We start from the raw sequence: 12,177 nt of genomic DNA on the forward strand, positions 1-12,177 counted from the left end.
ATTTAAGTGGACTACTCTTAAAAGATTGTCTATTGCTTGGAGTCAAATAGCTACCGAATCATATTTTCCAGGATGTTATGGAAAGTATTTATTCACTGGATAATGGTAAGTGCTATATAATCTTTGTGATCCGTAAAATTCAGGCACTCAATTCTATAAGGGACCTCCAAAATGTTCATGGATTTTGAATCGAAACATAATTTTTTGAAGTCTTCTATTAATCAATGGACCTCTATATGTTAAGTTTGGGAGAAAGAGTAATGATATTTATAATCTCAGAAAAATCTTCAAGTGGCATATTTATTAGACAAATGCTCACGACAGATTTTCACAACAGCAACAAATGTTTTCTGACTACATCTAATCTCCCTTACTAAGGCAAAAAAAAAAAAATGACAATCTCACACAGGTTGATGATTTTTTTTTCATGTTTCCTGGAATGAAAGCAGTCTCTTCAAGCTGTTTCCTCTTCTGCCTTTTCCTCTTCTTCCTCTTCTTCCTCTTTTTCCCCTTCACCTGATTTCATCTTCTTCACTTTTTCTTTGGCTAAATGTCCCCGATAGACTGATTGAATTTTGAGGGCAGCAAGCTCCTCTTTTTCCTTTTCTTCCTCTGAGGATTCCTTTGAAAAAAGAAAAATTACAAGATCGTTAAATGCTCCTATTTTTGATCCCATAATAAATGCATACATTTTGTCAATTTAGGGATTAAGCAATCTGAGATCTGTGACTTCCTAAAGGAGTTTTATATACTGTCACATTGTATATGAACCAAATGGTGAATGCCAAAATAGCAGGCATTTTGTTTTGTCACTTTTTAATATTTCTCTGCAATAAAACATCACTGCCAGCTCTTTTTTTCCTTTTTGTCAAAATAGCTCCTATTTAACAGTTTCCTGAGCAATAACATTTTGGGGAGAAATATGAAAGAATCCTTGAAACTGGTAAAAATGTCAAGCAGAATAGTAAATGTGCTGTCTTAAAATATTCATAATTGCATAAGAAGATTAGGAGGTCAAATTCATAATTTCTCAATGATTAACCAAACCAAACCAATGCAATCAACTCTATTCTGATTCACAGTGAGCCTATAGGACGAAGTAGAATTTTTCCAAGGTTTCCAAGGCTGTACATTTTTTTATGGAAACAAATTGCCTAAGTGTTCTGTAACAGACCATTTGGTGGTTCGAAACTGCCAAACTTTTGGCTAGAAAGCTTATACCCACTGCACTGCCAGGACACTTTTTCAATAAATAGCTAATCAAAATCATACATATAAAATAAAATTTCATTTTCTCAGTCTAATGATGTCAGTTGTAACATGATTGGTTGTTCTTTGGTATATAGCTTTTTTCATTTTTGAAAAATGTAGGTATAATTTACAAGCAGTGAAATTCATGGGTCTTAACTGCAGAATTCAACACATACATAGTTTCTAATAGTCGTCTTAGGTGACCCATAAGGTCCTCAGTGGATACCTGGAACCATGGATAATACTAAGCCTTGTAAAAAATGAAAATTCACTGGCATTGAGTTGATGTCAACTCATAGTGACCCGACCACACAGGGTAGAACTACTGTGAGTTTTTGAGACTGTAACTATTAACATTTATTTTTACCATTTCACACAGGAATAACCAAAGACTACAACCAAACCAAATAATCAAAGCCTTAACTTCCCATATTCTTTCTAGAAAACAACTCAGTAAGCTGCAAGGATATATCTGACTTCTGGCTAGCCAAAGAACTACTACTACAATGAGGCAGATGTTAAACACATATCTATTCTACATCTTTATGATTTGTCTCTCTAGTACCCCAATCCTGGTACCATAATGTGTTAGTCTGGGTAGACCAGAGAAAAAAATCCATGGACACACATATGTGTATAAGAAAGAGATTTATATACAAGAGCAATTGTATATTGAGGAAACATTCAAGCCCAGTCCAGATCAAGTCCATCAGCCCAATATTAACCCATATGTCCGATACCAATCTATAAAGTCCTCTATAAACTCATGAACACATGTAATGATGCCAAATATAGAAGAACGCAGGCAAGTGGGTAGAAAGTCTTTGGATCCAGTGTCATTGGAAACATCTCAGCACTGGCAGGGGTCTCTGCATCAGGGTGGGTCCATGTGTCTTGTAAGCTGCTATGTCTCCCAGGGTGTGAGCAGAGAGTCTCCCCCTTTCAAGGAGGAAATGCCAGATTTCCCAGAAATATCAGAAGGCCATGCCAACACAGTAGCCTCATTGGCTATGATCTAATTGACAAGCTAGACTCCATCCCTATACTCTTAATCCTGAAACTGACAAACTATTTTATATCTACCACATAGTCGTTCTCCCAAGGAGTGGCTGGTGGTTTCCAACTACTGACCTTGCAGATTGCATACATTGATACTTATGAAAAGTTTAAGGTTTAAATTAGGCACAATAAGAGATTAACAACAACAATAAAGTAGAATAAACATGACGCCCCTCACTGACGCTTGGCCCTACGGAGGACAACACCGGAGACACAGTGTAGGAATTGCAGCCAATCTGATTCCGCCACACCAAGGCAAAGCGCTGGGGGAGTGCAGCGGAACAGCAAGGGAATGGAGCAGCAAGGTCCCCAGGGAACGCTGAAGGTAGACTTTGGAGCCAGGGCGTGGTGCCCTAACAGACTGGACTAGAAAACACTCCTAAAGGCCAACAAATGATCCTTGAACTAACTACAAGCTTTTCTTTCTTGTTGTATTTTGTTTTGTTCTTTGTCAGTGATTTGTTGTTGTTGTATATTGTTGCTTGGTTTTGCTCTGTCTTGTTTTTGTGCATACTATTATCTCCGCAGGTCTGTCTAAATAAGATAGGCTGGATGAACAATGTGGAGGAGAAAACAACAGGACCAACAGTTCCGGGGGACATGGGATAGGGAGTGGTGGGGGGAAAGGAAGTGGTGTTAACAAACCCAGGGACAAGGGAACAACAAGTGATCCAAATTGGAGGTGAAGTGGGTGTGGGAAACCTGGTAGGGCATGATCAAGGGTAATGTAACCAAGAGGAATTGATGAAACCCAGGTGAGGACTGAACATGATAGTGGGACAGGAGGAAATTCAAGGGAAATAGAGGAAAGAGCTGGGTGGCAAAGGGCATTTATAGAGGTCTAGATAAAAACATGTACATATGCAAATATATTTATATATGATGATGGGGAAATAGATCTATGTGCCTATATTTATGGGCTTAGTATTAAGGTGGCAGACGGACATTGGGCCTCCACTCAAGTTCTCCTTCAATGCAAGAATACTTTCTTCTATTAAATAGACATTCTATGATGCTCACCTTCTCGACATAACCGCTGAAGACACAGCAGGTGAATAAGCAAATGTGGTGATGAAGAAAGCTGATGGTGCCCGGCTATCAAAAGATATAGCACCTGGGGTCTTAAAAGCTTGAGGGTAAACAAGCGGCCACCTAGCTCAGAAGCAACAAAGCCCACACGGAAGTACACACCAGCCTGCATGATCATGAGGTGCCGAAGGGATCAGTTATCAGGCATCAAAGAACAAAAAATTCATATCATTGGGTGCACACCTCCATGATATAATCGCTGAGGACAAATGGGTGCATAAGCAAATATGGCGAAGAAAGCTGATGGTGTACAGCTATCAAAAGGTATGGTGTCTGGGATCTTAAAGGCTTGAAGGTAAACAAGTGGCCATCTAGCTCAGAAGCAACAAAGCCCACATGGAAGAAGCACACCAGCCTGTGAGATCATGAGGTGTCGAAGGGATCAGGTATTAGGCATCATCAGAGCAAAAAAAAAAAAAATCTTACCATAGTGAATGGGGGGAGTGCAGAGTGGAGACCCAAAGTCCACTTGTCGGCCACTGGAGATCCCCTGGCGGAGTAGTCTCAGGAAGGAGATGAGCCAGTCAAGGTGCAATGTAGCAACGATGAAAAATACAACTTTCCTCTAGTTCTTAAATGCGTTCCCCCCCTCCCCCCCACTATAATGATGCAAATTCTACCTTGAAAGTCTGGCTAGACCAGAGGATGTGCATTGGTACAGATAGGTACTGGAAGCACAGGGAATCAAGGGTGGATGATCCCTTCAGGACCAGTGGTGTGAATGGAGATACTGGGAGCATAGAGGGAGAGTGGGTTGTAAAGAAGGAACTGATTACAAGGATCTACATGTGACCTCCTCCCTTGGGGAATGGATAACAGAAAAATGGGTGAAGGAAGACATCGGACAGGGCAAGATATGACAAAATAATAATTTATAAATTGTCAAGGGCTCATGAGGAAGTGGGGAGTGGGGAGGGAGGGGAAAAATGAGGACCTGATGCCAGGGGCTTAAATGGAGAGCAAATGTTTTGAGAATGATGAGGGCAATGAATATATGGATGTGCTTTCCACAATTGATGTATTTATGGATTGTGACAAGAGTTGTATTAGATTCTAATAAAATGATTTAAAAGAAACAATAAAGTAGAATAAGTATAACAGTGTTCTCTAATAAAAGTTATGTGAGATGAATGACTAGGTATTGTGACTTCCTGCTCAGCTACTATTTTTGGACTGACATTGATTGCCCAGTAATTGAAACTTCAGAAAATGAAACCTCAGAAAAATGAGAACTACTGTATAAGTTTTTAAATTATAAAAGTGATACTGGTAATGTAAAAATCCTAAATATCACTGAGAAACTTATACTTCTCAGAAGTAACGATTATTATGGATTGAATATATAAACACACACACGGAATATTTTGTTACAAAGCTATGCATTTCATTTTTTTTTTACAAAACAACCTTATCATCTTCAAAATACTCTCCGTTACACTTAATACATTTGTCAAATCTCTGATTCCATTCTTGGAAATATGTTTCAAATTTATCTGTTTGGATGGCTGACAGCACCTCCTTCACCTTTTCTATATCATTAAATCTCTGTCTTTTCATGTCCCTCTTCATAAGTGGAAACAAAAAGAAGTTGCATGGAGTGAGGTCAGGTGATTATGGAGTGTGTGGCATGAGAGGCATGCTGTTTTTTACCAAAAAAGTGGCACACTGAGATGGTTACATGAGCTGGTGCATTATCATGGTGCCAAAACCAATCCCCCCATCTGCCACAAATAAGGACATTTTTGTCACACACTATTACACTATCTTTCAGAGCCTCTCAATAGGAAGCTTGATTAACAGGATGACCTAATGGAATGAACTCCAAATGTACTACAAGTTGACATTTTTGTTCAGGAAGTTAATGGATGTCCATAATGAGCTTTCTCATCAATGAACATTTCACCTTTTTTGAAATGAGAAAACTACTCGTACACTTGAGTTTTTACCATAGCACTGACCTCGTAAGCTGTGTTCAACATCACAATAATTTCTGCAGCATATTTCCAAAGCAGGAAACAGAATTTCACAGCCACACATTGTTTTCTTAAATCAGCCATCAAAAAAATGAGGTTCAAGCAAAACTACTCATGAAAATATTCACTGTGACTAGAGAGAACCTTCTCAGGTGATGTCACTGGATGCACTAAGTCAGAGCAAGTTGCTTGATGCTCACCTAGCAGGGATAATGTATATTACGAAAGCAGGGAAAACGCATAGTATGAAAGCTCCACTCCACCCAACACAATTCCAGTTTTTTTGGATACCCCCTCCTATATATGTGTGTGTTAAGTTTATTAGTGCATATATATACATATACACATACATATATACTTCCAGATGGTTTCTATTTACGAATAGCACAGGGTTTCAAAAAGTTAATGAAGACATGGAATTAAAAGATATGGAGGACTTTTGGGAAGATAGTAATGGATTAATATATACCAGAGGGATTTCACAGAATTCAGTCCAGGGGAGTTGCTCAGAGGGAAATTCAACATTGCTGGACCACCAGAGGAGCATCATAAAGATATGTAACCACAGACCCAGATGGTTTTGAGGTGTGGGGGCTTTTGGCTTACCACAGTAGAGGCCAGCTAGAGCTTGACCTTATCGCCACCATTGTCTCTGCCGGATCCGGGACCATTTAGAGTTTGCACGGGTGGGGGCTTAATTTCTACACAGCCACAGTTTGTGGCCCCTCGGGGCGGGGACTACACCCTTGCAGCTCCACGGGCAGGGACTGGGACTCAGCTAAATTGCTACTTTTGTTTCCCTCTCTTCTCTATAACCGCCACAGTCTCAGTGGGCTTACTTTTAATTTTTTCCCCCTCCTCATTGTCTCTTTCCTGTTCTTACACACTCCACTGAAGACCTCCAGAACACTCTCCTTAGCCTAGGGAAATTATGCCTGCACCACACTCAGCTAGGTGAGCTCAACACTGGGCAGCTAGCCTGAGGCTGGGGAAAGCCCTACTGACATCCACCAAGGGATACTCTGTCCAAATTCTTACCGGGGAATTTCTGCATGCATACCTGGGGACTGAAACAGCTCGGCCAACATTCCTCAATGTTCCAAGCTGCTGCAGGGACCTCTGCCCAACCTCTGCAACACCAAAGCAGGAAACCCATCAGCCTCTGGGTCACTCCCCTGAGAGGGAAGTCACAGAATGATAAAGTGGTAGGGTAATTCCATAGTGAATTTAGCTGTAGCCAGTTCGAAGAAGCATTCATAAGGGTCTCCCAGAGAGAGCCAGTGCTCTTCGACTCCCTGGAAAATGGCACCTGGCTCCTCTAAAACAGTGCAATGCAAACAGCCATCAGCCCCAACATAAAAAAACAGGAGGAAAAAAGGCAATGGCAGAAGATGTCCTGAACATAACGACATGCAGAGAAGAATCAGACACTGAGGTGCCAAAGAAAGAAATTTTTAAAATGCTGTTAGGATTCATACAGGATATGAGGGAAACAATACAGAAAAAGGATGAAATGATAGAGGAGATAAAGGCCACACACCAAAGGGAAATGCAGGAGCTTAGGGAGGAGATAACAAAAACCAGTAGCAGAAACACGGACTTCAAGAATCAACTGGAGGAAGCAGAGAACCGCATCAGTTACTTGGAGGACAGCCATACAGACTTCAAAAAACGTGAACAAAAGTCTAATAATATCATCAGAGAATCTGAAGAAAACCTAAGAGCTATGTCTGACACTATGAATAGGAATAAGTTTAGAATTATTGGATTAACGGAAAAATACACAACAAAGAAGTCATCTGCAACAATAGTGAGAGAATTCTTGGAGGAAAACTTCCCCAGCTTAATAACTGAAAACCAGGCAATCATTCATGAGGCTGAAAGAACACCAGTTAGACTGAATCTCAAGAAGTCACCAAGTCACATAATAGTTAAACTATCCAACTTTGAAGGAAAGGAGAAAATCATAAGAGCAGCTAGGGAAAAATAAGCAATAACATAAAGGTTCCCAAATAAGAATATGCTAAGACCCATCAGCAGAAACTATGAAGAAGAGGAGACAGTGGAGCAACACATTCTAAATATTGAAGGAAAACAATGCAAACTCAAAAATACTCTACCCAGCCAAATTATTGATCAAGATAAATGGAAAAATTAGTCTTCTCAGAAAAGGAAAACCTCAACGAATACGTTAGAAGGAATCCAGCCCTACAAAAGATTCTTGTTGACCCAGTATTGGCAGAAGAATAACATATCACCAAGCATAAATAAGAGACCGTCAAATAGAACAATCTTACTCAGAGGGAAACAAAGAGAAAACAGACCCCAATATAGCATTGGCTTAAGGATGGAAAGAAGGCAAGAATGATATACACACCTGCATGCACAACACACTAATGAGAAAGGAAGGTAGGAAAACACCCAAAACAAAAGGTATAAGATGACATCACAGAGTCTGCAGTTGGAGATAATAACCCTGAATATCAATAGCCTGAATTTGGGCATTAAAAGACGGAGACTAGCAGACTGGCTTATTAAACACAACCCATAAATCTGCTGCCCACAGAAAATACTTCTCAAGGCTACAGACAAAAATAAGCTGAAAATCAAAGGCTGGTGAAAGGCATACCAAGCAAACAGCCATTAAAAAAAAAAGCAGGGTTGCAATCCTAATCTCAGATAACATTGACCTCAAAGTGCAAATCATAAAATGAGGTATAAGGAGGGACACTATATAATGCTCAAGGGAATGGTAGGCAAAGAATCACTAAGCATTGCAACCATATATTCCCCAATTAGGAGACACTCTGAATACAGCAACCAAACATTCCAAAGATGAAAAAAGAAATCATAGCCTCAAAAATTATAATGGGTGACTTAAATATAACGCTCTTTGAGAAAGACAGATCACTGGAAAAGAAATTCAACAAGGTGGCTAGAGATGTAAACACTACAATGATATAATTTGACCTGATAGACATTTATGAGTTTTTCATCCAAATACAAAAAAATTCATATTCTTTTCAAATCAGCCTGGCAGATGTTCGAAGAAAGACCACATGCTGGGGCAGAAGGTGAATCTACATAAATTTAAGCACATTGATATTATACTGACCTCACTCTCTGACCACTGTGCCATAAGGCTGGAAATCAACAAAAGAAAAACAAAGAAAACAAGATCAAACAATAGGAGGTTGAATAACTCTCTACTGCAGAAGGAATTCATAGTGGCACAGATCAGATATGAAATTAGGAAATTTCTAGAAACCAATGAGAACGAGCACATGATATACCAAAACTCATGGGACACAGCAAAGGCAATTATCAGAGGAAATTTCATAGCAATACATGCACACCTGAGAAAAGAAGAGAGGCTTATGATTCATATGTTGGTACAAAATTTACAACAACTAGAGCAGAGTAAGCAGGACAATCCTAATAGCAAGAGAAAATGAATAATAAAAGTCTGCGCTGAGATTCAGGAGAGGGAAAACTATAGAAAAAATTATTCATGTTAAAGTTGGTTCTTTGAAAAGACAAACAGAATCAAAAGATGGCTGGCAAACCTAACCAAAGAAAGGAGTGAACAAATTTCAATAGCAAGAATAAGGGATGAAAGAGGGGTCATTACAACAGACCTTAATGAAATCAAAAGAATAATTACACAGTATAAAAAAAAGATTGTACGCTAACGAATTCAACAAGTTGGAAGACATTTTTGGAAAAACAATCCCTTCCTAGACTATCCCCAATGGAATTCAAGAATCTCAACAGACACACAGCAATAGAATAGACAAGGTTATCAAGGGATTGCCAACAAAAAAGTCCCCTGGATCAGATGGCTTCACTGGAAAATTCTACAAAGCATTTAGGAAAGAACTAATAGCAATCCTACACAAACTCTTCCAGAACATAGAAAAAGACGGAAAACTCCCAACTCCTTCTATAAATCTAGTATGACTCTGATACCAATACTAGGCAAGGGTCCAAAAGAATTGAGAACTAAAGACCAATCTGCTTAATGAACACTGATGCAAAAATCCTGAACAAAATACTAGTCAAGAGTATACAAAAGTATATATAAAAAATAATCCATGACCGAGTGGGATTCATACCAGGTATACAGGGATGGTCGAACATACGAAAGATCATTAGTATTATTCATCACATTGATGTGAAAAATGTTAAGAACCACATGATAATATCAATAGATGTAGAAAAAGCATTCGACAACATCCAAAACCAGTTCCTATTTAAGACACTTGAGAAGATAGGAATGGAAGGAAAATTCCTCAAGACAATACAAGCTATATATGAAAAACCAACAGCCAATGTTGTAGTCAATGGAGAAAAGACTAACACAATCCCACTGAAAAGGGGACCAGAGAAGGATGCCCTTGTCCCCACTGTTATTTAATATCGTGCTGGAGGTTTTAGCTAATAGCATAAGGCAAAGAAAAGACATCAAAAGTACTCATCTGGGGAAGGAAGAGGTGAAACTATCGTTATTCGCAGATGATATGATTTTATATGTGGAAAATCCCAAAAGCTCCACAAGGGGCATACTGGAAGCAATAGAGGAGTTTGGCAGAGTGGCAGGATACAAGATCAACAAACAGAAGTCCATCAGTCCACATTGGATAAAACCACAGAAGAGGAGATCAAAAAGGCGATACTCTTTACAGTAACCAAACACAAACTGAAATATCTAGGGATATACCTGACTAAAAGAATCCAAAACTTCAGAACATTATTACAAGAAAACAAGAGTGACCTCAACAAATGGAAGATTATCCCATGCTCGTCGATTGGAAGACTCAGTATAGTTAAGATATCAGTTCTGCCTAAGGCACTATATTAGTTTAATGTAACCCCGATATAATTACCCTAATCTTTCTTCAAAGAAAGGGAAAAACTGATGACCAACTTCATACGGAGAGGGAAGAAGCCCAGAATTAGCAGAGAACTCCTCAAGAAGAAGGACACAGTCAGAGGGCTTGCTTTACCTGACTTTAGCACATACTATACAGCCCCAGTTGTCAAAACCACATGGTATTGGTACAATGACAGATATTCATATCAATGGAAAAGAACTGAAAACCCATAAGTAAAGTCATCAACATACAGACAATTGATCTTTGATAAAGGCCTCAAAAATATCCAATGGGAAGCAGATGCCCTCTTTAACAAGTGGTGCTGGGAAAAATGGTTATTTACCTGCAGAAAAATGAAGCAAGACCTTTATCTTACTCTATGCACAAGACTAAACTCAAGGTAGAGTACAGACCTTGAAGTTAAACCCCACATTATTAGGGCCATCAGTGAGGGAATTGGGACCAAATTGAGAAGTTTGCTATCAGAAATAGGGAAGGACACAAACACAGAGGAGGCATAAATTGACAAATGGGATATACTGAAGATAAAATATCAGTGTACATACAAAGAATTCACCAAGAGAGTAATAAGAGAGTCCACTGACTGGGAAAACATCTTTAGCAAGGATACATCAGACAAAGGCCTTATTACTAAAATCTACAATTATCTGCTAGCTTCCAAAAAGAAAAAAAACCTATTTTCCATTAAGGAGGTGAGCAATGGACCTGAACAGAATGTTCACAGGGGTAGAAATCGGAATGGCCAACAAACATATGAGAAAATGTTTTTGATCTTTAGCCATAAAATAAATGAAAATTAAAACAACAATTAGGTATCACCAAACACCCTCAAAGATAGCCCAATTCAAAAATCAGAAAGCAACAAGTGTTGGAGGGGCTGTGGGGAGACAGGAACTCTCATTCACTACTGGTGTACCTGTAAGTATGTACAGCCACTAGGGAAATCAATCTGGCGATATCTAAAACAGATGGAAATTGAGTTACCATACAACTCCTAAAGGTCAGCAATCCCCCTACTGGGCATATACCCAGAAGAGGCAAGAAACAAATCAAGGCCATTCATTTGTGCTCCAGTGTTCTTTGAGGCACAGCTCACAATTGCAAGGAGTTGGAAACAACCCAAATTTCATCAACTGATGAGTGGATTAAAAAGCTGTAGTATAGACATACAATAGAGAACTACACATTGCTAAAAAGCAGTGATGAACGTCTGAAGCACATTGATGCCGGGAAGAACTGGAAGAAATCATGCTAAGCGAAGTAAGGCAAGCACAAAAGGACAAGTACAACATGAGTCCGCTGAGGTAAGCTTTTAAAAAAATACGAATAGGGAATAGGGGAAAAGCTACTGTATAAAAACAGTCCTGGAGTGAGGGCTAGGTAGTATGGCAAGGACCAGACCAAATAAAGGGATACATATGGTAGACAACTAAAAAGGAGGCGGGGAAAGGAAAAATATAATAAGAAATGGGTAGCAGAGGCACAGGGTACTAACCCACCCAAGGAGAGGGTATTGTTTTCCAGAGGAAAACAACTTCACCTCAGTGCTCTAAGATGTGAATGCAACATGCCGGCATGGAGTAGGGAACCAGTGGAGAGGTCTGAGGGGCTAGTCCCAATCCAAACTACTACATGGATACATGCCCCTCCCTCTAGAAGAATTTATTTCAAAGGACGATATTGAAACTGCGGCTCTGGGAGAGGAACATACCTGATCAGAGCACACAGGAGGAGATGAAGGGGGACGAGAAGAGAGTGGAGCACATCCTGGCCCACCAGGCCTTGTGGACAATATTCCTAATCAGAGCAGCCAGTCCACAGAGAGGACCACATGGCCGGCCCCACTATGTGACATGATGTCCCTCATTGTCCCATAGCCCTACAGGAGACAACACTGGAGACACAGTGTG

At 39.6% G+C, this 12,177-nt stretch overlaps 1 protein-coding gene across 1 annotated transcript in view; it reads right to left on the minus strand.

Annotated features, from left to right (window-relative positions):
• The window catches only part of SPA17 (sperm autoantigenic protein 17), a 55,751-nt gene continuing 43,574 nt past the window's right edge, over positions 1-12,177 (minus strand). The window contains exon 5 of the mRNA XM_075527905.1: positions 1-622. Coding sequence (XP_075384020.1) covers positions 455-622 — 168 coding nt within the window. The 3' untranslated portion in view covers positions 1-454. The remainder of the gene's footprint in view (positions 623-12,177) is intronic.

The sequence above is a fragment of the Tenrec ecaudatus genome, chromosome 12 (assembly GCF_050624435.1).
Source record: "Tenrec ecaudatus isolate mTenEca1 chromosome 12, mTenEca1.hap1, whole genome shotgun sequence".
In the NCBI taxonomy this organism is placed as follows: Eukaryota; Metazoa; Chordata; class Mammalia; order Afrosoricida; family Tenrecidae; genus Tenrec; species Tenrec ecaudatus.